This window comes from Dasypus novemcinctus, chromosome 3, assembly GCF_030445035.2.
Source record: "Dasypus novemcinctus isolate mDasNov1 chromosome 3, mDasNov1.1.hap2, whole genome shotgun sequence".
In the NCBI taxonomy this organism is placed as follows: domain Eukaryota; kingdom Metazoa; phylum Chordata; class Mammalia; order Cingulata; family Dasypodidae; genus Dasypus; species Dasypus novemcinctus.
In genome coordinates this window covers 139222907-139250457 of record NC_080675.1, presented here as the reverse complement: position 1 = coordinate 139250457, position 27551 = coordinate 139222907, and the positions used below count along the sequence as shown (strand labels likewise).

General features: G+C 53.1%; 1 protein-coding gene across 1 annotated transcript; it reads right to left on the bottom strand.

The window, feature by feature from the left end:
- Nucleotides 1–1006: 1006 nt before the first annotated feature.
- Nucleotides 1007–27551, bottom strand: PLEKHO2 (pleckstrin homology domain containing O2). Its single transcript, XM_058294338.2, has 6 exons — nucleotides 27413–27551; nucleotides 19901–20050; nucleotides 15711–15827; nucleotides 7558–7662; nucleotides 5964–6062; nucleotides 1007–3871 (listed from the first exon to the last, which is right to left on the bottom strand). The coding sequence occupies exons 1-6, from the start codon at nucleotides 27422–27424 to the stop codon at nucleotides 2879–2881; spliced, it is 1476 nt and encodes a 491-aa protein (XP_058150321.1). The 5' UTR covers nucleotides 27425–27551; the 3' UTR covers nucleotides 1007–2878.

Genomic DNA, 27551 nt, shown 5'->3' with positions numbered 1-27551 from the left:
AAAATACAATTAATGTAACCTATGGACCACAGCTAGCAGCAATACTGTAATTTTCTTGCATCAATGATAAGCTGTACTGTGTTAATAGTCGGAGGTTGTGAAAAAATATGCCAAATGTACCCGATGGATCCTAGTTAGTGGTAATAGTCTAGAGGTATTATCTATCTGTAACAAATGTTCCACAACGGTGTGGTGTGTTGGTGAAGGGGTGTTGTATGGGAATTCTACACATGTGCATAATTGTTTTATAAGTTCACAATTTCTGTAATAAAAATATATTTTAAAAGACAGAGGGATTCCCTGCATTCTTTTATTCATGTTGAAGAAAATCTGTGGAAATGTTTCAGAGTAAAGAGGACTAAAGGGGCTGACAAATACAACACCTAATCCTATACTGGATCCTGCAGTGGAGGATAAAGGTGATAAAGGGTATTGTGTCAAATGACAAAACTGGAATATGAACAGTATTGCCAACATGCAACTTACTGAAGTTGGTAATTTTGCTGAGGTTATGAAAGAATCTCCTTATTTTTAGGAAATACGCTATGTATGGAAGGATTTAGGAGTGAAGAGCCATGATGTATATAACTAAGTTGAGAAAAATATTATGTTTATGTGAGAAAGTGCAAATGATACAATAATGTGTGAACACTGGGTAAAGGTTTATGGTGCTTTCTGTACTATTCTTATTCTTGCAACTTTTTCTAAGTTTGAAATAATTTCTAAATAAAAAGCCAAAATAAATTTTGCAAAGCATTGTTCCTTATGACATTTAGCTTCCAGGCTGTGGAAAGGTGTGGGTGTGTGTGTGTGAGAGAAAGAGGAAGGGCTTGGCTAAGTTTAGCAAAGATGGAGCAGTGGGGGTGGGTGATGTCCCCAGCCAGCCTATAGAAAAGGGTCCCTAAAACTGAATTTAGGGACTGGGGAGGTGACAATCAACCCGTCTATCCTCTGCTTCCTTGAGGCCAGTCCTGGCATTGGTTCCCATAAAGACAAAAGCTCGGAGTAGTTTTGTAAAAAGGTATTTATTGCCAAACTTCAAGAAAGGCGCTTCATAAGCAGAAGACGTGGTATGCCATCCCCTTGGGGAGGCAGGCGAGCTGCTGTGTATTCCTGTCCCTTGCCCAAGCACCCCGAGGCCAGTTCCTCCTTGGAGTCCAGGCTGCCAAGGCATTGGAGGCCCATGAGGACCAATGGCATTAGGCCACAGCAGTCATCAGAGCTGCCTGTCCAGCCTGGTCACCAGACAGAGGAAGAAACTAAGGCTCTTCCAATTCCTGGAAGCAGGTGACCTGGCTACGCCCCAGCCAGCTCTGGCTGCTGGTGGACGGGCTGTGTCCCAAGGAAGCCAGCAGGAGGGGTACTGTGGGCACCTCACGACATTCTTGGTCTCATTATTGGAGAAAGAGGGAGAGGCGCAGAAGGTGGAACAGGAACCCAGTTTGCCCTAGGAATGTGATTTGGGGAGGCTGATGGGGGGCCTGCAAACCATGGCACTGATGCTCACTTCTGCCCAGCCAGTGCTGGTCAGAGAGTAGACATCTGACCTCTTGATCCCTGCCCTCTCCCTTCAAGAATGAGTCAAAGTACAGCAAAAAGGCACTGACCTGCACCAGCAGGCCTTCAGTGGGCATGACTGGTGAAAGGGGTGGGGCAGTGGGCAAAGGTCAAGACATGCTGCTGTGACCCTTCTTCCCTCTCTCAGGAAATGAAAGTGTACAAGTGTACGTGCAGAAACCCCCTGTAGGCCCCTCAGGACGTGCTCCCACTCCACAGATCCCAAGGAGTGGCTGGGCCTGAGGAGCCAGGCCCAAACCTCCAATCCGCAGGGCCTCTGCACTTCCAGGTCCTGCCCTGGGTCTAGCAGCTGCAGCAGGATGGAGACCAGATGTGCTCCCCACGCCAGGACAATCCTGGGTGGGCTCAGGAGAGGCCCAGGGTACAGTGTTGGGCCTGGGAAGGGAGAGGGGAGAGTGCTCCTTTCACTAGGGGGTTAAGGAGGCGCAGCCCATCTAGAGCCTGAGCCAGAGGGGGTGAAAAGTGGCTTCAGGCCCCAATATACCCTCATTAGCATCTGGAGACACGATTGGGACACTGGACCTCTTTGGGTTGAGGAGGAACCAGAGAGACCCAGACATAAACCCCATCTGGGAGGCACAGAAGTTGGGGGCTTCTCTTCTGAAGTTGGGTTTATGATACTTGCATTTAGGTTTCTTGGAGGCTGATGTCAGGGCCACTCTGGGGTTCACCTCTTAAGGAATGTAGAAGGCTGAACACAAGATGGTCCAGGCACAGGGACTAGACCAGAAGATCCTCCGAGTTCAGCACATAGAAGCCTCCCACCTGCCTTTAGGGGCCCCAGCTGGGTTCTAGGTCTCACCTGTAACCTGGACCTGGACCCAGCAGCTCCTGGGTAGAAGGGGTAGGGGACTGGTTCTGAGGCTGCCTCTGCCATGAAGTCATCCTGCCTAGGAATATCTGGAGATGGGGCCTGCAGGGGGGCTCAGCTGTGCTCTATTCAGAAGTCAGGAATGTAAACTACTGGGGGTGAAGGGCAGAGATGATGCCACCCCCAGAAACCCCAAATGCTGCACCAAAGCCCTGCGGCAGTGAGGAACCACGCAAGCACATAGGTCCTGGGTGTGTGCTCCCAGCCAATGCCCGGAGGCTAGGCCAACAGCTGAGCAGTGACCTTGGGTGGCATCCAGCACCACTGGCCAGGCCAGGGCAGGAAGGACATCCAGAGCCTCTGCAGTTCCTGGCCAAATCCCGACATGCCCTATGTCTCTTCTACAATCTGAGCAGAAGTGCACGTCTCGGCAGGACTGGACTTTGATGAGCTGGGTCAGGAGGGACTGTGCCTCTGCCCTGGCAGGCCCTAGGGTACACTTCTCCTGTAGAGAGTCGCCAGGTCCTTCCGCTTCTCCTTTAACCCGGGTGCTTCCTGGCTCAGTTCCCCGAAATCTCTGATTTCCTGCAGGACCTGGGTGGCCTGCCTCAGCTGCTCCACAGCCTGGCTGAGCAATGTCTCGGCGCTCACAGGGGCCGCCTCACTGTCCAGCACCTTGTTCAATAGTTGCTCTGTCTGTTCCGAGGCCACCTTCACTTCCAGCTGGGCCCGATACAGACGTTCCCCGGGCTGTCGGGGGTGTCTGAGGCCCTCCCCAAGCAGGTCCCCAAAAGAGGAGGAGCGAAGGTGAAACTGAGGCTTTGCTGTGGATGTTGCGTCCTTCTGGGGAGTTTCTGGAGTGGCCGCGGCCTGGGACGGCTGGGCAGGCTCAGGGCTGTCATCCACGCCGTTCACTGACACCTGGGCTGGGCCTGGGGCAGAAGCCTCGGGAGCCCCTGGACTCTGGGCTGTCCCAGAAGCCTCCATCCCACCCATGGAGGCTTTCAGTTTCTCTGATAAGATTTTGGGTGGGGGTGTAGGGGGCTTCCCACCCTCCTTGGGGGCAGCCTCAGAAGTCTCAAAACAGGGCAACTGGGGTGCTTCTACACTCTCAGCAGCAGGGGCCTCCTCAGGGCTGGGGCTCTCCCAGCTTACCTTCAGTCTGTCAGGCAGGACCTTGGGGAGCTTATCGGGGCCACTGTCCTCCCCCAAAAGGGTCTCTGAGTCCTCCAAGCTCTCGGGATGGACCTCGGTGTTTGCTGAGACAGGGGTTGGGGCTCTCTCCCCTGCTGGTGTCTCCTCCCTGTCACCAAGGCTGGTTGTCTTGGGGGCTGGGGAAGGCTTGGTGGGAGGCATGAGGGGGCGGGGTGTCTCCTTGGGTTCGGCTGCACTGACATCGCTGCTGGGGGCAAACACTGGCGGCCCGCTGTCCGGAGCATCGAGGTCCAGGCGCAAAATCCCGTCAGACGCTGCACTGGCCACCTGTTGGGGGGGCACCAGTGGGCATCATCTTGGATGAGCAGCCCTGGGTCAGGTGTGCCCACCTGTCAGGGTTAAACCCTCCCATCCACGCTGCCCAGGCTCCAGCCCCCCACCCTCTGGCTCCCAAGGCCTCTTGACGGGAAGGAGAAGTGACTCCCTGATGAGTCCTCTCCTTTCCCTCCTCCCCAGTTAATTCCCTATTTTGGAATCTCGGCCCAGAAGTGAGGCAGGATGCCCACTCAGGGCCCCAACCTGACTTCTTCCAGCTGCTCAAAGAGGCTGCTCTTTTTTAGAGACAACTGGGCTGGCCTGAGCAGTAGGGGACATGATTCCAGCCCTGTTTCTGCCCCCTACCTGGCTGGACGGCCTTAGGAGAATCCCTTCTCTGCAACCCACCCTCCTGCCACCATGCTCAGGGTCCCCACAGTCAACTGGTGACAGGGCCAGGGTTCAAGTACAGGTCTCTCAAGGCACCTCAAGCTTACTAACTTCTGCTTCCTCTACCCAGAGACTTCTGTCCGGGCTGCCAACCCCTTAGCCGGCCCTCCAGCCCGGATCTCTCCAGCCCTTGCCTGTCCAGCTGCTCAGCAGCCTGCGCCCATGCTCCTAGTGTCGATAGATGTGGTCCCAGACACGGCAGCCCCACACCCAGCTGACTGCCAGAGAACAGCTGCACCCAGAGGACGGCTGCCTCCCACCAGGCTCCAGGGACCTACGTCCAGCAGTCACAGGGTCATGGGCTCTCTCCAGGGGAGCCTCAGGGGCCCTGGAGCAGGGCTGAGCATGAGGCCTCTCCCGAGGTCGCTCAAAAGCAGGCTGCTTTTACACACACACACCAGTGATCTGGCGACACGCGCACCCAGTTGCTGGGGACCACCAGAGACACCCCCCCACTGCTCCCTCCCTGGAGTCTCCTCAGAGGGGTCCCTCCTCCACAGCTGCCCCTCCCCCTCCATTCCTTGATGTCCTCTCCACCTACCCCAAGCCCTTCCTGTACTCTGGACATTTCAGTCCCTTCCTCTACAGACTCTTTTCCCTCAGCTGACAGATAGGAACAGGCCACCTCAGCTCAAAAACAAATTTTCCGATGACCTTGGGCCCCTTCCCTTCTAAGTGTGGTCCTGACGCCTTCCCAGAGTCCTCTTTCCTCTGGCACTCCCAGCTCTGCACCCCATGACATCCTGCCAATGTCCCCACCTGCCCTTTCCTCAGCCCTGCCCTTGTAACTGGGGCAGCCCACCTGGCTGATGACCCCCTGGTTCTGCGCCAGTCACTCTCCAGATGACCTGTTTGCCTCTCTGGTTTCTTTGGCTCCTTCCTGGCTGCATCTCCCCCACCCCTCAAATGTAGCATTTCCCGAGGTTCTCTCCTGGCTTCCAAAATTTCTCCCCCGCCATCTGCCCAACGCTGTAAGCTCCACAAGTCTGAAAGAGGCTCCTCTCTTGCCCACAACTTCTCCCAAATTCCCTACACCTGAGCTTCCATTCTCCCAGCCTTCCTTCCTTGTATCCAATCGCCTCCCCCAGGCCCGTGGTCAATCACAAGCTGAGGTGCCTTTCACTTCTCAAAGTCTCTCCCATTGGCTGCTCCCTATTCACACCCCTGGAGGCTGGAGGGCCTGCTTCCCCCCACTCTCCTTCCTTTCCCTCCCTCAATCCAACCCATCCACTCAGGGCCTCTAAATGACCTCTGGAAAGCACCCTCCCATCCTGGACCCAGGTCCTGCATTCAAGACCTTCACCATTTCCTTCCCCCAGCCCTGTCTTTCCAGGCCAATCTCCCCAACAGTACCACATAGACACCCGAAACTCTGCCACCTCGAGCCTCAGCTCACTCGATCCCTTCCATCGGGAATCCCCTCTCACTTCGAGCTTGCTAACCGAAACCCTTCCTGTCCTTCAAGGGACAGCACCAGTGCCACAATGGCTCCTCCCTGTGGAAGCACAGTGGGCCCCCCATGAGACCATGGTCCCTCCCTGCCCTGACCTCCCAGGACCCGCTTCTGCACAAATCAGGCACAGCTCTGCAGGCAGCAGCCTGGTTACCAGCCAAAGGGGCCTCCCACCTACCCAAGCTAGGGGCAAGACCTCACCTCCTTCAGGTGGACTCTTGTAGGTGGCCGGCGCCGTTGGCCACCCCGTACCCGGTCCCGTGTCACATGCTCCAGAGCACAGCTCTTGTCCACTTTTACCTGGAAAAAGAGAGAAGCAGGTCAGCTCCCACCAGGTCTTAGGCATAGTGGGAAATGTCTAGTCATTACCTTGACCAGAGGCAGGGTCTGCAACCCACATCCCTGCTTGAGAGAGTCAGAGTCCCGCCTGATGCCCACTTCCTTGCGGTGGCTTCCTGTTTCTGGACCTTAGCTTCTCGAGTCTCTACACTGCCATGCCTATCTCTCTGCAGAGCCTGAGGTTATCCTTCTCTCTGCAACTGCTCTCTCTGCCTCAGCCTTCCTGCCCAAATATGGGCCCATAAGCTCTTGCCCCTCTGTCATTTATAAAGACATCAGCAGCTCTGAGACTACTTTTGAGCCTAGCAAAATAGAGGGGGAAGGGAGAAGCAGTAACCATTTGCCTAGCTCATGATTGCCTGATACCTGGTTTCCAGAAAAGGCCTGCCCGGGCCCCCAGCCACTCTCCCAGGATCCCTGAAGGTAGCCTAAGAAACAGCAAGGCCTCTACCCCCTTGAGCCTGGGTATCTAGTAGGCAGCTCTTCTCTTGATAAGAAAAGAGTCAGGAGTAGCTGAGAAGACTGAGAATAAGGTTCAATGGGAAATCTGGGCTCAGAACCCCAGAGCAGTCTGTCCCTGTGATGGGGAGCAAGGCTAAGGCTGCTCAACGTCCAGGTCTGGCTCAGGGCCTAGAACCAGCTGCCCATGAGATGGGGATACTTTCCCAGGTAGTAAAGGGCTGAGCATGACATAGTAACTTAGGACATGACATAAGAGCCACAAGCTTGGAGCCAGGGAACCTGGGTGTTTACAGGGGGCTTGCTTGGGAAGATTCATTCCCCTTGGGCCTCAGTTTACTATAATCTGAGGAATCCAGGAGGCCCCCAGAGTCTCTTTCAGCCCAAATAGCTAAGAACCCATTATATCAAAGACAAATCCCCTCCAGGAGAGTCTGGTCTCACTCACAAGACACGCAGCCCTCCCCAAGGCTAACCATTGTTACCACTGTGGCCGTTACTACTCCCTGCAAGGGGGGCTGAGGTCTACAGGGCTGGGTGGTCACTGCAGACAGACAGGAAGGCCCAGGGCCAAGCCTGACTGTGTGGCCAAGCTGAAATGTGAACTTTCAGGCTCTCACTCACCCCCCCAGTTCTCTCTGCCCTGGGCCCACCTGTTGTTCCTAGCTGAGGCTGGGTTGGGAAGGATGCAACTCATATAAGTGCAACCAGATAAATTCTATCCCACCACTTACCCACTTTTTAATTTAAAACAAGTTACTTAATTTTCGTTATGACTCGGTTTTCTTCTCTGTAAAGCAGGGGATACCACTACCTACTTTGGGGGGGCTGATATAAGGATTAGAGGTAACAACAACAGGTATCCCAGTGTTTGTGGCAGTGACATAAGAGAGGGGTTGTCTGGGGTGAGGTGAGGGCAGGGTCCTCTCTCAGATCACACCTGGGCAGGAAAGGGTGGGAAAGGGGACGCAGAGCCGTCCACAGGGCTGCATCACACCTCATCAAAAGCCTTGTTCTTCCCTCGGTTGATCCCTTCGTTGAGGGCTTTGATCCAGGAGTCCTTCTCCTCCCCACTGGGTGCCTGGAATTTGATGTCACTGACCTGTAGCGGGAAGGATGGCAGACATTTACAAGGGCTCATGGAAGCTTCCACCCAGATCTCAGTGTCTGCCCCGGGCACAGCTGGTAGCAAACCAAAATGACTCCTACCACATGTCAGACACAGGGCTTCCGAGGAGGGGTGTTTGGGGGTGGGTCACAGATCCAGGAGAGAAGGGGCCCTGCCCAGCATGCAGCTGCCAGGGGTTTGAAATAAGCCTTGCCCAGTGAAAGAGCCCAGATCTGGTCCCAACTCCATGGGATGCCCCCAGGCCAGCTGCCTGACCTCTGGGCTTCAGTTTCTGCTCTGTAAAGCAGGAATGATCCCAGTCTACAGCCACACGAGGCTAAGTAAAATGACAGAGGTGACAGGCAAGAGGGGTGTCCACAGGGCTACTCCTCCGCTCCGCAGTGGGCCTCACACCCCACCCCAGCCCCAACTGGAAAGTGTGCCCAGACTCCTCCTAAAGTCCCGGGTTGGAGGTGGAGGGGGGAGTGGTGTCTTCATTCTGGCCTTGAATAATAGACTGTAAGGGAGAAAGGGCACTGGGGTCAACTCCATCCCCTCATCATACAGGTGAGGATACTGAGAATCAGCAGGTAGGATGGGACTCAGCCAAGGTCCAACATGGTTAAAGTAGATCCATGATTCCTAACTCCACCCCACCCCGTTCCTACCAGTCCCTTCCCATCCCCAGCAAGAACTCCAAACTCCTCAACTAGAATCAAAGGGAAGCTGAGAGACCCCCCTCCTGCCAGGTCCACTGTCAGACAAGAAATGAGTGGGAAGGAGTGAGGCCATGTGAGCCGAGGGGCGGCCTGTGTGGAGGACAGAGAAGCAGGGCCTCAGTGCCAGTCATCTCTTACAGTTGTCTAACCTTGAGCTTCCTCATCTGCAAAAAGAGAATACCATCACAAGCTGCCTCATGGAGCTCTGAGGATCATTTAAAAAATGATGCATCTCAAGTGCTAAAACAGGATCTGAGCGCAGAGTGCTCAGTAATAGAAATCTTAAGCGTTGCGTCTTTCTGTACAGAACAGTCCCAGTTTCCTCACCTGTAAAAAGGGATAACAGGCTGAGGGAATTAAAAATGATTAAAGCAATACTGATATGGGATGTTATTGACAGGATATATATGGTTGACAGGGAGTTATACAGGGCATATGCCCAGGGTATATGGTAATGTCTATATATACTCATAGTGGAAACAATTAAAAACAACAGCTGGGGGGATACTGGGCTCCTGGCCGGGGGGTCACTGTTGTGGGCCCTGGGAGAGCAGCGGCAATCCTCCAGGTGCAACGGCAAGAACCAGGAAGGAAGGAGGGCCCAACAGTGGGCTCTTGATACTAATGGCTACACTTTTGAGCCTATGCACCTGCAATAAGAACAAGGCCTAGAGTAGCATTGTGCCTGGGGGTTTCCTCCTGACAGCCTTCATGTTACTCAAATGTGGCCACTCTCACAGCCAAACTCAGCGTGTAGATGTGATGCATTCCCCCCAGCGTGGGACACGACACCCGGGGATGAGCCTCCCTGGCACCGAGGGATCACTACCACATACCAGCTGAAGAAGCAACTAGAAAATGACCTTGAATCAAAGATTCAATGTGGAACAGCAGAATATACCTGTCTACATATAATAACATGACTTCGGGAAGCGGTTTGACCTAATGTAAGGGGGAAATGGAAAGGAGAAATGAGATTATAAGGCTGTGAGTCTCTAAAAAAGAGTCTGGAGGTTGTCAGAAGGAATACCCCTATGTACAACTGAACAGAGTCTAAGAGACAGATAAGGTAGATACAACCCCAGGTATTGGTTCTTTTGAGGGATAAAGAGACCCACGGGTTCTATGGTCATGGCAGAAGGGGTTCACTGCCATGACAGATGGCCCTTCTTTGGAGCTGGTGTTTCTGCGTGATGGAAATGGACTCAGAGGGGATCTCTTTTCACAAGACTTGCATGCTACTTTATTGGAATTGTAGTTGGTGCTGGGTTTAAGATATATGTAGGGGATTTGAATCTCTGGACTGATAATATGACACCCAGGCCCAGAGCCTCAACAGACTTCAGCTCCTACACTTTGACTTAATGGACTTACTCCACTCAGCTAACATGGAGTTGAAGAAGGTCAAACACCACAACATGGAGCCTAGAGTGTCTACAACTAGAAGCGGGAAGAGTGCATCCAGTACCCATGTGGAATCTAAGCCCTCACTTGACATAGGTGTGCAATGGACACAACCAATCCAATGTCCACAGAGAAAATGTGGAATGGGTGTGGGAACGGTAGCCATGGGGGCTGCTGGGTGTGGGGAACGGGAGGAAGAGATGAGATGTGGAGGCGTTTTCGGGACGTGGAGTTGTCCTGGATAGTGCTTCACGGACAATTACGGGACACTGTAGATCCCCCCAGGGCCCACTGGATGGAACGTGAGAGAGTCTGGGCTATGATGTGGACCATTGACTATGGGGTGCAGTGATGCTCAGAGATGAACTTACCAGGTGCAATGGATGTATCACGATGATGGGAGAGAGTGTTGCTGTGGGGGGAGTGGGGGGTGGGGGCGGTGGGGTTGAATGGGACCTCATATATTTTTTTTAATGTAATTTAAAAAAATAATAATAAATAAATATTAAAAAAAAAAAAAATGATTAAAGCCAGGGCCTGGCACATAGTAGGGACTTATTAAATAGGCACTAAATGAACTGGTCCAATGTTCCTTTCTTGTCCCATTTTGAGCCACTGCCCACTCTCTGAACCCAAGATGGCCTAATTGTTTGTCTAGAGGGCCACCGCCGGCCCATCACCTGCACTGGTGCTCCACAGTGCCTCCCCTCCTGCCACTCTCTTAGTTATGTAACACAGCAGTCTGCCTGGCCCCATCAGTATCCTCCTTATGTAACGTTCTCCTAGCTGTCATCTCCTCCTCAAACAGGGCTCTGGGTCTCTGGGACGCCTCCCTCCCCACCCTAGGACAGGCACAGCCAAATGCACATTTGCATGACCGGAGTAAATTTGATCCTGGCAGCAGCCAAGCAGTTAAATCAGAAATGCCAGGGCACCCTAGCAACTGTTTCTTAGTCCAGCCACCAGGGTTGCAACTAGCTCATGGACTCACCCTGAGTGTAGAAGGCAGTTCACAGAGCTCTCCTACAGAACACTGTGGGAGAGCAGTCAAGCAGCTACCTGGGGTAAGGTATTGCTGGCTATAGGACATACAGTACAGTGCCTGGACTGTGAGGAAACTTTCCTAGGGAAGAGGAGACATTTGTGTGAGTGTAAATGCGGAAATTCCTAGGGTCAAATATGCATGCCCAAGAAGAGAGGCTTGCACAAAAAGCCCCAGGGAGGTCCCTAAGCTTTGCTTGGAGCTGTTCTCTAAAATCACTGTATGGATAAACTCTGAAGGAGATCTCTCCCACAGGTCAATCAGCAAAGATTGAGAGAGGTATTTCTTTTTTCCTTTTTTTTTTTTCTTACCTCCTGGCATTTGAGGAAAGCTCTGCCATAGCACTAGCTGGAGACAAGATACAAGTTTAAGGAAGAGTTGCCTTTAAGTCCAGTGATAACATACTAAAATATCAAAATGTCCAGGTTTCAACAAAAGATTATAAAATATACAAAGAAACAAGTGTTAGCCCAGGCAAAGTAGAAAATTAAAGCATTAGAAACCATTAATGAGGTGGATCAGACCTGGGGCATAACAGAAAAAAGGGTCTTAAATATGCTCAAAGAGCTAAAGGAAAACATGGATAAAGAACTAAAGGAGGGAAGCAGATTTGGCCCAATGGGTAGGGCGTCGGCCTACTACATGGGAGGTCTGAGGTTCAAACCCCGGGCCTCCTGACCCGTGTGGAGCTGGCCCACGCACAGCGTTGATGCCCACAAGGAGTGCCGTGCCACGCAGGGGTGTCCCCCACGTAGGGGAGCCCCACATGCAAGGAGTGCACCCTGTAAGAAGAGCCGCCCAGCGTGAAAGAAAGTGCAGCCTGCCCAGGAATGGCGCCGCCCACCCGAGAGCTGACACAACAAGATGACGCAACTGAAAGAAACACAGATTCCCGTGCCGCTGACAACAGAAGTGGATAAAGAAGACACAGCAAATAGACACAGAGAACAGACAACCGGATTGGGGGTGGGGGAAGGGGAGAGAAATAAAATAAATAAATCTTTAAAAAAATAAAATAAAATAAAAGCTGCAAGAGAGAAGCAATGTGCCACATACAAAAGATCCTCAATAAGAATAAATGCCAATTTCTCATCAGAAACCATGGAGGCAAGATGGCAGCAGGATAACATATTTAAAGCGAGGACAGCAACACAAATTGTCAACCAAGAATTCCATAGCTGGTAAAACTGTCTTTCAAAAATGAGAGAGGGAAGCAGACTTGGCCCAATGAATAGGGTGTCTGCCTACCACATGGGAGGTCCACGGTTCAAACCCTGGGCCTCCTTGACCCATGTGGAGCTGGCCTATGCGCAGTGCTGATGCGCACAAGGAGTGCCCTGCCACGCAGGGGTGTCCCCCGCGTAGGGGAGCCCCACGCGCAAGGAGTGAGCCCCATAAGGAGAGCTGCCCAGCATGAAAGAAAGTGCAGCCTGCCCAGGAATGGCGCCGCACACACGGAGAGCTGACACAACGAGATGACGCAACTAAAAGAAACACAGTTTCCCGTGCCGCTGGCAACAACAGAAGCGGACAAAGAAGACACAGCAAATAGACACAGAGAACAGACAACCGGGGTTGGGGCGGGGAGGGGAGAGAAATAAATAAAATAAATAAATCTTTTTTTTTTTAAATGAGGGAGCAGAGAGCAGATGTGACTCAAGCAGTTGAGCACCCACCTCCCACCTGGGAGGTCCCAGGTTCGGTTTCCAGTGCCTCCTGAAGAAACAAACAAAAAAACAAACACACAAGGAAAACAAATGCTAAAGCTAACTCAGGGGAGCTGATGTGGCTCAGTGGTTGAGCACTGGCTTCCCACATACGAGTTCCCAGGTTCAATCCCTGACCCCCTGGTACCTCAAAAAAAAAAGAGGGAGAGGTTAAGACATTTCAAGACAAACAAAAGCTGAGAGAATTCTAATTCATCACCACCTGACCGGCTAAAGAACATTCCGAAGGTTAAAAGGAAAGGACACTAGACAATAGTCAAAGCCACATGAAGTAAGAAGGATCTTCGGTTAAGGGTAACAACATGGGTAAATATAATGCCAGTGCTGTTGTATTTTTGGTTTGTAACTCCACTTTTTGCTTCCTACAGGATCTAAAAGGCAAATGCATAAAACGTAACTATAAAATCAGTGGTTTTAGACTCATAATACATGAAGGTAGGGAGACAGAAGGGTACAGGAACATAGTCTGAGTATACCATCGAAGTTAAGTTAGTATGTAAGTAAATGAGTGTTACAGATATAGGATGTTAAGTTTAAGCCCCGTGGTAAATACAAAGAAAATATTGGAGAATAGGCAAGCTCACAAAGACAGAAATTAGAGTACAGGTTGCTGCGGGGGGGGGGGGGAGGGTTGGAGAGTTCATGCATAATGGATGTAGGGTTTCTAGCTGGGGAGATGGAAAAGATTTAGTAATGGAAGGTGGCGAGGGTACCACAAGATCATGAATATGATTAATCCCATTGAACGGTATGCTTGGGAGTGGTTGAGATGGGAAAGTTTATCATGTATAAATGTTTCCACAACTAAAAATAAAAAGAAGAGCAAATAAAAGGACAATGATAAACACAATATATGATCCTGGATAGGATCTAGCAAGGGAGGAGAAAAGGTTCAAAGGGACTTTACTGAGACATGAAAAAATTGGAATATACACTGTAAGCTTTATATAAATGCTAATTTCTTGAACTTAAAGTGGTTACTAAGTGAATATCCTTGGACTAAGGAGGGGAAGAGGGAAGGCAAAATAGCAGAGAGGTAAAAAGTGGGAGGGGGAGCGAGGAGGCAGGGCAGAGGAAAAGGCCAAGCTGGCTGAGACCAGTGGGGCAGCAAGGCCCAGTAGCGGCCACCCTGCTTCCTGGCACGTCTGCCTGTGACCTCATGGGCAGGGGCGTGGGGATGGCGAGGCAGGGGGAGAAGGGGCATGCAACACACTGGAGTCTTTGTTTATTTGATTAAAGGGGAAAAAAGGCGGCTTCAGGACCAGACAGCGGGGTCATGTGACCTTGCGGCCAGCCGGCTGGAGGCCTCACTGAGGATGGGGGAAACCTAGGACAATGGGAAAGGAGGGTGAGAGGGTGAGAGGATGCAGGGATGTGGTGCCCTGGGCCAGAGCCACCATCGGACCTCTGGCGAGTCCGCCCTCTGTGTGAGTTCCTGGAGATGGTGAGGGGCAGGGCCCTGGAGCTGTGGTCCTCCCTGCCCTGCTGACCCCCAGCTGGCTCCTCAGCCTTATTTCCCCAATTGATCAATTGATCGTCCTGTTCCCAGAATCACCCAGAGCCACCCTGAACTCTAGGCAGGGCTGGGGAGCAGGTCAAGGGCGTGGGCCGAGGCAGCGAGAATGCAGCTGCACAAACAGGCCTCCCTGCAGGTGACGGCCCGCCCTGAGCCTGCCGCAGCCTACTTAGCCCACCACCAGCTGACTCTCAGAGCTGGGGAGGGGAGTGGCCCACAGAACAGCAGGGCAGAGGACCAGAGAGGCAAGGCCCCCTCCGGCCCACATCCACTCAAAGAGACACCCAAAGACCCGCCAGACCCACAGCCAGGTGGACACACGCTGCATGTAAAGAGGCACACGCACAACACGTGCCTGACACACAGGCAGCAGACCTTCACGGAGAACACATGCTGAGTCTCGCAAACACACATGCACATGTACAGTGCCCACTCAGAGGAAGCGGATCTCCAGGACAGTGTAGAGGCCTGGGCCTGAAAAAACAAAATGCGGCTCTCCTCCACCTCAAAGAGCCCTACACAGAAGTCGAGCAAAACCAGGGCCCACTCCCATGACTCCTCATGATACTATAAATCTGCCCTTTCCTGGGAGCACATGCTCCTATCTCCCCCACTAAGGGCTGGAAGTGGTAAGAGGTTATAGGAACTATCAGAACTCCACAGCCTCCTCCTCTACTGTCTTGGTTGCTTCTTTCCCCCACCCCCTGCAGACAAAGACAAAGGATTAGTGAGTAAAGCATCACAGTCTCCTCTGGACTAGGCTCCAGTCCCTAAAACTGAGTGAAAGAGAACTGCCTCCAGCAGGCCCTGACACAGATCCTTCCTCCCCACCCCTCCCCGCCTCTGTGACTCAGCCCCTCTCTGCAAGGCTCCACATGACGTGCAGAGGTTGGGTGGTGCCTGGTGTGGCCCAGCTGGCCAGAGGTGCTGTCCACACTAGCCTCAGAATCTCAACTCCTTACTGACATCTGCGAAACTATGCTGTGTGTCAACACCCATCCGGGACTCCCAGCCAGAGATACGTGGTGCAAACAGCAAACTTTTCATCTGTACACATGGCATGTCAATGTCACAGGAAGGAACCTTGCAGGCAATAGACCTTCCCCAGCTATGGTCAAAAAAGGAAAGTACTCGGGGAGGAGAGCTGGGGTGTGGGCTGCAGGCCTCCTAGCATTGAATCCAGGATGGGGGACACAAGGGATGGCACACCCAGGAAGGCCGGGGCTGGAGGGGAGACCACGCCCTTGCCAGGGATGCAGGCCTCATCCACAGACCTCTGCCCTTAGCCCGGTGGGAAGGGGGAGCGACAAGGGCCCTGCTCCCCAAAGACTATTTTCCAACTGTAGCCTGGGAAGGAGGCCCCAGGGACTGGAAGGGGGAGAAGGGAGCAGTGCTCTCTCAGCAGAGCCCTAACTGCGAATCTTGTCAAGCAGGGATTGGGAGGGACCAACACAAGGTGAATAAAAGGTCCAACTGGTGGCAACTCCTGGGTTTGAGCCTCAGACACACTGTACAAGGAACCTTTGGCTGCATGCAGGGGCCTGGGACCTGGCCTTAGAGAGCTTTCTAGAGGTGATGTGGCCCAGCAGACCCTGACCTGGAGGGAGGTGAGGCAGCAGTGAGCATCTCCCTACCTTGTTCCCTGGGGATCGCAGCAGGATAAAGCGGTGTTTCCGCTTCAGAAGGGCACGAAGGTCTTGGCACTTCTCATAGCTGCCAAGTTCTACTGTCTCCACACACTTCTGCTCATCCTGGGGAGGGAAGCAGAGGGACACGAGCAGTGAAGAGTTAGACACACCCAGACCATCAGCCACCCAGGCCATGCCTGAAGCCCAGATCCCACTCAGCCAAGGACATCACCAAGTCAGAGGAGGGAGGACCTCAGGCTGCCAAGCAATCACCAAAATGCAGTGCTCAGACCTTGGTGTACAGTCGGTGCTCAGAACCCGTTGGCTGGAGGGATTCTCTCAAGGCTCACCATCCAGCTGAGAAATAGGGCACACACTCTGGATTTGGGTAACAGGGCTGAGTCAAATGTGCCCAAGGCCAAAGGAAGAAAGAGGGGAATGCTGGAGAGGCTCAGAAAAAAGGGATTGGGGGTCCACACAGACCAAGGCCAGGCAGAGATTTGGAAAAGGTAGCCTGGAATGGGGAGCAGGATGAAGAGGGGAAAAAGGAAAAGGTTTTCCTGGCAGAGCCACAGAGGGAAGCACGAACAAGGCATATTTGGGGCTACATGCCCTGCCTTCACAGGTGGTCCTGAGTTGGCTCCCTGTCTTGGCATCTTCCTCTTCTGACCCCTGGCATGAGAGAATGGCCCCTCAATCCAGCCTGCAGGTTTAGTACAATGGAAAGGGCAGGAGCACTGTGGCCTGGCATCCTGGAGCCTCATCATTAAAGGGGGCCCAGTGGTCAGTGCCCGCCTCTTCCAGGCCATCCTGAACACTGACCAGCTGCCTTCCTGCCCTGCAGCCCCACACTAGAGGGTTTTCTCTATGGGCTCGATCTACCAGGAGCCTTTCAGATAAGGTATCTCCATGTCAATAAGCTAGTTCCCCTTCCAGGGGAGACCGAGTTGAACAACTTCCAGAGTGCAGCACAATACCTGGAGAGTCCAGGGAAGCAGAAGAGGGCCCTCCCCAGGGGTACCCCACCCGGAAAACAGGCAGACAGGATAAGGAAGCTCCTGCTGTTGGACATCATGCCGAGAGCCAGCAAGAGTGTCCACCCAGGGCCTACTGAGGTGCTCTGCAGTTTTTGGCAGAATCCCTCATTCTCTGGAGACTGACAACCACCCTGACAGCCTAGAGCCCCCATATCTACCTCAGTTCATAGATGAAGAGGAGGAGGCTTGGAAAAGTGATATGTCCTAGGGCTATAGACCAAATAGAGAGGGCAGGGCCAGACTCAAACTCACACCTCGGACTCCTAGGCTCTCTCCACACCACACTCCCCCGAGCCAGAGTCAGCAGGCAGGACAGGTGCCTTATCACCTGGCTGCTGGACAGCAGCGATCCTCCAAGCATCCTCCCCATGTGGAGCCTCCGCCAGCAGCATCTGCATCTCTGAGAACCGGTTAACAATGGAAACTCTTAAGCCTCATCCCTCCTGAATCGTAAACTTGGGGGAATGCGCCTGGCAGCAATGCGCCTGGCAGCCTGAGCTGTAACAAGCCTTCTAGGTGATTCTGATGCGTGCTAAAGTTTAAAAGTCACTGCTCTATATCAGTGGTTTTAAAAACCCAAATGCCCAGGCAATATCCAAGACCAATTACTTCAGGGTCTCTGGGGGTAGAGCCCAGATATCAGTATTTTGTAAAAGGTGCCCAGATGATTGTAAAAGGCAGATAACCACTGATTTACTCCCTTTTCAGCCTCTCACAAAAAAAGGGGCACAGATGGCCAGGTGGGCCTGATCACTCCCATCCAGACTCAATCAGGTATCTTTTCCCATTTTTGTCTCCACACCTGTTTCCAACCTCTTCCAGGCTCCTCCACTGAACACAAGGGTCAGTGAAATCTACTTGCCCCAGGAAGCCCCTGTGCTCCCCCAGTTCATGGGCCCATGAGCCTTGATACTCTGTGAAGTCCCCTGTCACTTACTGCTGAGAGCACACAAACATCCACAAGGCACCGGCCAGGGGAAGGCACCATTCTAGGTGTCAAGGACACAGAGCCCTGCCCTGGGGAAGCACAGTCCTAACTCCCTGCTCGGCCTTCTTTCGTGCTCCGCTGCCATGTGTCTGCTCTCCTTCCTGTTTTCCCCACAGTGCCCTACATAGGGCAGCACTGAAGAGGGGCATACTTTGCACCAGTTTACTGGAAGGAACGCCTGCCCAGAGTGAGACCCCAGGAAGTCCTCCCTACTCAGGCGCCCAAAGGAAGGAAGCTCCCTGGGGAGGGATCCCCTGTTGAGAGAGAGCAGCTCACTTGCCCCATGACCACAGGCTCTCCCAACTGGACAACCACTGGCCCACAAACAGTCCTTCTCTGCCTGGGACCAAAAAGTCAGTCTGTCCCCACAAGCAGCCGCCAGCTCACTGCAGCTGTCTATCCCAGGTCTCCTCTCTACCCGAAACGCTGAATCATCCTGGCCCTTCTGCAGCTCAGAAAGACAGATAAACCAGCAGGCACTGGGCGGAGGCAGCATCTTTGGAATGTCAGCCTCTCTGACAGCAAAGGAAAAGCCAAGAGCCATTCGCACTCGCCTAGTTCCTTACTTCAGAAAGAGGAATTGAGCTAATAAACATTTCTCAGTTCCCAAACTTGGGCCAAGCTCCCCCAGTCCCAAGTGCTAAGCTCTTGATATTGCATTTAGGTTTTTAATAGTGATCCTTTATTGAACAGGATGATTTAGATTTTTTGTGTTTAGAGGATGTGAGATCCTTTTTGCTTCTCAGCCATGGCCAGATGTGGAAAGGTGGCCCAGGACAAGTCTGGCAGAATCTAATGGGCCAACAGCTGGTGGCATGCCACTCACTCTTGCAGCAGCTGGGACTGGAGGAAGCTGCTACAACCCCCTTCATTTATAAAAATATCCCCCTGCTGCCACGTTCCCAATTGTGGCACATCCTAATTTAGTGACAGGAGCAGTACAGAGAATCTGAGAACCGTGCTTGCACACCCTCATCCCCTTGCCCTCTCTGCTAGCTGGTTCTCTGACACCCCACTCCATAAGCCTTCTCAAAGGTCGCTCCTGTATACACTTACTGGGTTGCCCAACCTTTCTTGGCCTGGGACAGTTATGAACTTGCCAGGGTATAATGAAGCACCCTGAGAGAGGTTGATGGGAAAGAGAGACAGGTTCCTTTTTCTTCTGCCAGTTCTTTTCCAACATTTCATCTGCCAAAGGCACATAGTGATACCCCATTTTCAGTAGATGGGCCCTCAGACAGCCTCAACCCCAGAACACAAACGGCATCTACAAGCAAGAGCTACCAGAACGGTCACGAATTCCCATAGTGAATCATGTACTTCCCTCCTCAGATCCTCACACAGAGCTTTATTTAATGTCCTTGGGTTGTCCAAGTGCCAAGCCCACTGAAAACTAGAAGGAGCGCAAGAGTATGAAAGGGAGAAGATGTGAGGACTGTTAGAGGCACAAGGACAGCAGAGGTGGCAACTGGCAGCTTGACATAAAAAGAGAAAGTCAAGCTGAAAAGTATAGGCAGGCAGTGCAGAACAGTCTGATGAGTGACCCTGAGACACCAAGGAAAGGTCCAACTTAGGCCAGTATCTTTTGTTGCAGAAGCCAGAGAATATTTGACATTTTTTAGAGGATTTCTATCAAAAGTAAGTTTTGGACTTGATCTGCTGATGTCTCTCAGTGGAAACAACATTGGATTTGGTTCTAGACCTGGCCCTTCCATTCATTGTGAAGGATCATTTCATCACTCTGAGTCTCAGTGTCCTCTTTTGGAATACGTACCCTTATACTCACTCTCATGGCACTGTTGTAGCATCACACAAGAGGTATGTAAGATCTCCAAGTAAATATGAGTGCGAATGATTATTACTACTACCAAGCGTCAGTTTTCTGGAACGTTCATCTGTATGGATCCTTGCCCAGTGAAAGGAGTTATGATATGTGGGTGTGCAGGTGAGGAGACCACTCATCCAGGAGTTCTAGACTTGCCCCCAAAGTTATCGACTCCATATTGCAAACAGAGTCCCAGAGAAGGTAGGCACTTACCCAAGCTTCCATAACATGTCAAGGTGGAGCAGATCTTCCAGCCTCAGTACTGGGCTCCTCCTGCCGGCCTGGGCTGCCCCCACTTTGCCCCCTGTCCCAGAACCTCCAACCTCAGGTCCAGACAGGTCCTTACCTCATTCTCGTAGACTAGTAGCTGGGCCTGGCAAAGGAGGAGGTAGCGGTCTTTCCAGAAACCCAGGAGGCCTCCGCTGCTCTTCTTGATCCAGCCAGCCTTGTCTGCCACCCGTGTGGCCCGGGGTTTCTCGCCCCCTTCCTTCACGCCCTGCAAGACAGCACCAGGACATGCCATGAGGGCTGCAGCCACAAGGCCACAAGATCCACAGGCCATGCAAGCAAGGGATGTGTTTCCTGTGTGGGGTACCCACTTACAGGTTCCCATTTGAGCTGTCCGACAACCGAAAGGCAGAAATTCCTAATCTAATATCAGTAATAAGTAACAGTAATAGCAGCAGCAGCAATAACAGCAGCAGTCACCATGCTGTTTTATACACAATGTATCATTTAACCTACACAACTGCCTCCAAGGCAGCGCTATCCCATCCACATATGTCACAGCAAAGTTAGGCTCAGAGGGGATGGATGAGTGACCCATAGTCAGACAGCTGGTGGGGCAGAGGCAGAATTCAAACCATGCCTCTGTGACCCCACATTCTTCCCACTCCTGTTTTGCCTCTCTTGATGTCACATCATCATGTGTTCATTCAACCAGTCAACAAACATCGTACTGAACACCTACAACGTCATGGGTATTGGGCTAGGCAGAGGTGAATAAAAATAACACAGTCTCTGCCCTCACAGAGCTCACAGTGGGTGGGTAAGTGCGGGAAGCTAAGCAGACCTAAACACATTAACAAGTGAGAAATGCTATGGAGGAAAAAAATGGGGGCAATGAGAGAGGGCAGTGGGTGACTTGGCTCAGATTGGGTAGTCCAGGGAGGCCTCCCAGAGGAGGTGACTTAAACAGGGATCAGAAGGATGGGAGGAATCTGGCAGGCAGAAAGGTAACTTGCCCCTCTACCCAGGCCTTTTATTTTTATTTACTTTTTTTTTTTTGAGGTACTGGGGCCAGGGATTGAACCTGAGACCTTGTATGTGGGAAGCCAGTACTCAACCACTGAGTCACATCAGCTACCCAAATTTTAATTTTTTTAAATTTTTATTTATTTAGGTGGTACTGGGGATTGAACCAGTACATGGGAAGAACCTCGTACATGGGAAGCAGGAGCTCAGCCACTGAGCTACATCCATTCCCCTCCAGCTCTTTTAGAGAACCCTCTCTGCAGCCCCTGCTTCCTTTCCCAAAAGCAGGAGGTTCCTCTGCCCTTATCCCCACCCTAGCTTGGGACATCAAGTGGCCACCCCATCTGGTGAGGGCCCCAAGGACTCTGAGCCTTTGAGCACAGGCTGGTACAGGAGTTAAGCTCAGGCCCTTCTTCCAGACACAGGCAGCCACCCAGGAGCCTTGAGGCTGGCCACTGACGTCCTGTGCCTCCTCGGTGACCTGCCTGGGTGGCTGGGTACCAGGTACATGCTTGCCCACCAGATGAAGTCACATTCACTTCCCAGTCCCCAGCACCCAGCACTGTCCTTTAACACATAATGGGTGCTCAAGAAAGTATCTGTAGGGAAGTGGACTTGGCCCAGTGGTTAGAGCGTCCATCTACCACATGGGAGGTCCACGGTTCAAACCCCGAGCCTCCTTGACCCGTGTGGAGCCGGCCCACACAGAACACTAATGCATGTAAGGAGTGCCGTGCCACGCAGGGGTGCCCCCGCATAGGGGAGCCCCATGCACAAGGAGTGCGCCCCGTAAGGAGAGCTGCCCAGCACGAAAGAAAGTGCAGCCTGCCCAGGAATGATGCCGCACACACGGAGAGCTGACACAAGATGATGCAACAAAAAGAAACACAGATTCCCCCGCCGCTGACAACAACAGAAGCAGACAAAGAAAAAAAAAACACACAGCAAATAGATGCAGAGAACAGACAACTGGGGTGGAGGGGGAAGGGGAGAGAAATAAATAAAATCTTTAAAAAGAAAAAAAAAAAAAAAGACAATATCTGTGAAATGAAAATAAAAATATACCCAATTTGCTAACCACTTTGCTTCACTGGTCTCCAGAGTGGTGAGGGTGGAAGGGACGGCAGAGGAGAGGGGCTCAAGAGGATGTCAGAATCTAGAGGATGCTAGAAGGAAATTAGCACTGACTAATTCTGAATACTTCATAATTTACATAAAACTCAAAAAAGGTATCCCAGTTGAAAGAAGCACACTTCTTCTCAAGGACAGCCTGTGGCCACAGCTGCTGTTGGACAAGCCCAGGTGCACACGTGTGGTGAGCTGAGAGCAGCTGGGCACGGCGTGGCTTCTGCTCTCTGTCATGGCAGGGGCACCCAGCTTGGTTCTCACTGTGGCCCCTCCCCTGTCTTCTGAACTGCAGGTTCCAATGGTTGGGAGTCTGGGCTTTGAAGGTCAAGTCACTCAGACCACAGGCAAGTTACCTAACGTCTCTAAGCCTCAGGATCTTCATCTGTGAACTGGAGACATTCACAGTAGACATTGCAAGGATTTACTCCATGAGGGCAAAGGTTTTTATCTTTGTTTTGTTTTGTTTATTGCTGTATCCCCAGAGCCTAGAACAGTACCTGGCACTCAGGTGGTGCTCAATAAATGTTTGTCATGGAATAAAGATAAGGATATATGAGAAGCAGATTTGGCCCAGTGGTTAGGGCGTCCGTCTACCACATGGGAGGTCCGCAGTTCAAACCCCGGGCCTCCTTGACCCGTGTGGAGCTGGACCATGTGCAGTGCTGATGCGCACAAGGAGTGCCGTGCCACGCACTCCTTGATGCGCACTCCTTGATGCGCACAAGGGGTGTCCCCCGTGTAGAGGAGCCCTATGAGCAAGGAGTGTGACCCGTAAGGAGAGCCGCCCAGCACGAAAGAAAGTGTAGCCTGCCCAGGAATGGTGCCGCACACACGGAGAACTGACACAACAAGATGACGCAACAAAAAGAAAACACAGATTCCCGTGCCTCTGACAACAACAGAAGTGGACAAAAAAGAACACGCAGCAAATGGACACAGAGAGAACAGACAATGGGCCGGGGTGGGGGGGGGGGAGAAATAAAAAAAAAAAAAGCAGGGCCTAGTAGAACACCCTAAACCTAGTCAATGGTAGCCATCATTACTGCTGCTGTCACTGCCATCCCTCTGGCCCACAGGGGTCTTTCTCCCGGGCTTGGTTCAGAATTCAAGACGAGGCCCTGCTGGGCTATAGCTGCTGGGTCCCAGAGCTCCAGGAGCTCCAGGATGTGTAGAGCCCTCTCAGAGCTTCTCCCTAACTTGTAGATGGCAAGAGAAATGGGGAAGTGGGATGGTCCCAAATGGCCTTCCCGTATGGAGGAATGAGGAAGTGACGAGGCTGGCCTACAGGCCAGTTATGAGCCACCCTGTCCAAGGGGAAGAGAGGAGGGCCTCCAAAGACCTTTGACAAGAAGGGGAGAGGTCTCACATCCTAGCCTGACACCCGGGGGCACCCTCCTTACATCACTACCCCCATGGGCTAAGTGACCCTCTGGGAACCAACCCCTTCTGGGACCCTCCGCAGGCTGTCAGGGGCCCTGGAAACTCACATGCCCAGGGCTGGAAGGGAGTGACTGGGAAGTGGGAAGCCCCACCCCCACACTGCACACACTCGCACTCCTCCTATCAGCAAAACTGGCTATTGCACTGTGGGCCACCTCCTATGCCTGCCTGGCCTGGATGGGCAGACTCTTGGTTTCCCGTAACAAGGCAGGCGGTATGAACCTGCTGCCAGGATCTCCCACCCCTGAGCTCCAGACTCACCTCCTCCATTTCAGGGGGCCCACCCACCACCCCATGGGGTCTCACACCCCCTTTTCAAACTCCTCCACTTGTGACCTCACCCACTGCCTCCTATGTGCTAAGTGAAAACTTCCTGTCAGTGGGCACCTCTCAGACGGCAAGCCTGGAACCTAGTGCCTCAAACACCTCGCTCTCGGGCCTGCAGGGCAATAGGGAGCCACAGTGGGACTGAGGTGGCAAGGCATGTAAGGATGGGAAGCGGGGCAGGTGAGGAGCTGGAGATGCCACGACCAAAGCCCGGGTATGGGTTTCCCTGTCAGGAGTCACCCACGGCAGCAGCCATCCTGTGGGATGCCTGGCTGGAGGCCAGGGTCCTGCTTGTCTGCCATTCTCCACTCAGCCCCTCTCCCTGCCCCTCAGACCTCCTCCCACCAGGGAGCCTGGCTATGCCCCAGTAGGTTTTAATAATAGCCCCTCCCCTTGGCAGGGTTCACAGGGGAGGTTTTGTCCTGCTCACCCCAGTTTCTCAGCCTCCGCTCCTCTCATTGACCAGCTGACCACTGTTCTTCCTGTTTCACTCTCTGTCATCTCCTCCATCCTCACCCAGGCCCTCCCCTGCCCACTGCAAGCAGCTCCTGAGGCACCTCTGGGGCAAGAGCTTAGCTCCCTTTACCGAGGTGGGAGGGTCTCTGGGTCATTCTCTTGGGAAAAAAAAAAAAAAGAAGTTAGGCCACCCTGACCCTGTGTACAGAAGGGAGTGGGTAAAAAGCCACAAAACAAGAGACAGGCCAGCAGAAGAAACTCTGTTGGCCAGTGGGCATCTAAATGACAGGAAGCTTCTGAAGATTTTGCCCTTGGTTTAAATCCAGTGATGTTCTGACCAAACTCCACTAAGAATCCACCATGCCAGAGCCCCTATGTGGGGCCAGAGGGAGTAGACAAGCTCTGCCCAGAGGCAGGCTCCAGTCAGATGAAGGAGACAGTTCCCACCCTAGGGAAACTTACAATCTGTTGGGGGCAACATAGACATTGTCCAAGGGAAGTCCCTAGTCTGGAAGGGTGGGGTGGACGTTCCCTGTTTGAGAGGGCCCCAGGCCGTTGAGAAGGACGTAGCACCTACCCTGAGGGATCCCCCAGTCTTAGCTCTCTGGTGGGGTAAGGGCTTGGCATGGTAGGGTGTGGGTAGGGCTGTGAGTAGAAGACACCTGCCTTGGCCCTGGGGAGAAGAAAGGGAAAGGTACAAAGGGTGTCCAAGAGCCTACTCTCTCAACCCTTTCACTACAGAATGAGAAAGCCAGGCCCACGGAGGGCATGGGATTGGCCTGAGGTCACAAAACCAGTGCTGGGACAGGAAACTCCCTGACTCTCTAGGTGGGCAAGGGCAAGTGGGCAGCCTGTACCTGCTGAGGCAGAGTCAGAGAAAGGCAGGACTGTGGGAGGGCAGGGCAGCAGAACCCCAGGGCAGAGACAGGTAAGCCCAGAGCCAGGATTTTCAACATTATTCCAGGGGCAGCAACAATACCCCACATTGATATTTGCCGTTTTCAAAGCTTTTGCACATACCTCGTCACATTTCTGAATCACTTATCCCACTTCATTTTATAGATGGGGAAACCAAGGCCCTGGGAATACAGGTGGGCAGATACCCAGAGCAGCTCTTCTTCACCAAGCTTCAGCCTGACAGGGACCACCAGTCCACTGAACTGAGGCTGACGGAGCTTGGGTGCTAGGGTGGCTGAAGCACGGAAAAGAAGCGCAAAGCCAGGGAGAGGGTTGCAAACAGCTATATGTGAGTGAGGTAAGGATGCTGTCTTGGGGCTGGGGTCACGGGGCAAAGCTGGTGACTATGATCTATGAAGGGTTTCGGAAAAACAAAGATGGGCACTAAGATCTAGACCCAGAGAAACAAGGGGAAGCTTTTGGAAGAAGTGGCAAGAAAGGAGGAGTTACGGATGCCAAAGGGGAGAAAGAGAAAAGGGGCCCTGGCTCTGTGGGTGAGGTTGGGATGGTCGGAGATGGGCAACACCGCCTACGGCCCAGCAATGCTGGGAGCTTTTGGCATCTGGGAGTCAATCAGAGACAATATTAGAGGCTCAGGACCAGAGGGAGTGAGCAGGGCTGGGCTGGCAATGAGAAAACCATCGACCCATGAAGCCCCAGAGGATCGTCCCTTAATTGGGGGCCAGAGCAGACCTAGAACAGAAGATGGAGTAATCCTGACCAGCATCCTCTGGGAGCAGGGGAGGCGCCTCAGCCAGAGCCCAGCCCCAGCAGCAGGGGCCCAGGGAGGCCCGGTGGGGGGAGGGCAGCTTCACCCCTGTCCGCTAGAAACCACAGCAAATCAGTGGCCTGACTTTGTCCCCTACTTCCACCTAGGGAGAGAAGGGGCCACAATCATATTGTCAGGGCCAGGGGAAGAGGCCAGGCCCTATGTTTTATAGAAGAGGAAATGCAGGCAGAGAGGGGAAGTGACTTATCTATCATCCACAGAAATGCAAAGCCTGGCCTGGCGGTAACCCGGACATCCAGTCCCGCTGTCCCTGGGCAGTGGCCCTCAGAAGTAGGAAGGTGGGCACCGTGGGCTCACTGGCAGCCTCCCTCAACCACTCAGGGTCCCCCAGCTGGCCAGGGTTGCCCCATGAGTGATGGCTTCACCTTTCTTCCCCTCCCACATATCCCCTTCTCTTGGGTTGGGAGGGGCAGGAGCTAGAACCCCCACCAGGTATAAGAAGTAAAATCAGCACTAGTCTCTGGACCCAGCAGGCCCCTTCTTCTAAGTGATTAATTCCATAAGGATATTCTAAAGGTTTCCTTGGTGCCAGACCCTTGGATGATGGGGCTGGGGGGAGAACTGAGTTTGCAAATAGAGGGCAGGGGTCAAAAAGCACCAGATCCCATCCCAGACCTAGAGTGCCCTGAGGGAAGAGGGAGACTCAAGGGGCATTGCTGGTCCAGCTGCCCAGCTCCTCCGGGGAGTTCTACCACCCCAGGATGTGGGAAGACAGGGACCAGGATCAGCCACTGCACAGGCCTGGCTGTGCCTCAAGAGCAGGACTTCTTAACCTTTTTTGTTCCACGGACCCCTCTGCCAGTCAGGTGAAAACTATGGACCCTTTACTAAGGACACACTCTACTGTGTATTATTTAATAAATATATCACACCCGCACAAGTACGTCCCCACAAGAATAATGCTTTTCCGAATTTCAATTCAAGCTCCCGGACCCCCTGTTAAGAAGCCCCGCTCTAGAGCGCCTCAGACGATGCGGGGCAGGGGGCGAAGGTACAAGGAAAGGGAACTCACACAGACCACAAGGACTTAGACAGGGGAGAAAAAATGCAACTTCTCCAGCTTCCTGCCACAGCCTCAGATTCCTTGAGTCAAGAATCCAAGAACCCAGGGACCTCACCACACACACAGCCTGCCCCCTGGGGATCCGACCTGGCCCGCATCGAGTCAACGATAACGTGGGTTCGAGTCCAGTTCCCAGACCCCTTTCAGCTAGTACCAAACCCGCCGGAGCCTCACTCTCCCCGTTAGTCCAATGGGGACAATAACCACCACGATCCCCAACGGTAAATGAGAAAAGTCAGAGATAATGAAGGAGGACGTCTCGGCACTGTCCGCGCGGATCCCCACCGCCGCGCCCGCCCCACCTGCCAGGGCTCTGCCTGGGGCGGGGGGGGGGGAGTCCCGAGACCCGCGGGAGCGCAGCGGGTAGGGCCGAGGGCCTGAGGCCGGAACCCCGGCCGCCGCGAGGGGCTCGCAGACCCCAGCCCGCCGGCCGCCGCGCTCACCTCCTCCTCCATGGCGAGTCGGCCGAGGTCCCGCCGCTCACTCCGGGCGCCGCGCGCGCTCCGCCCGCTCCATCCGCAGCCGGCCGGCGGCGCCTCTCCGCGTCCCGTCCCGCCCGCCGCCCGCGGCCCAAGAAACTTC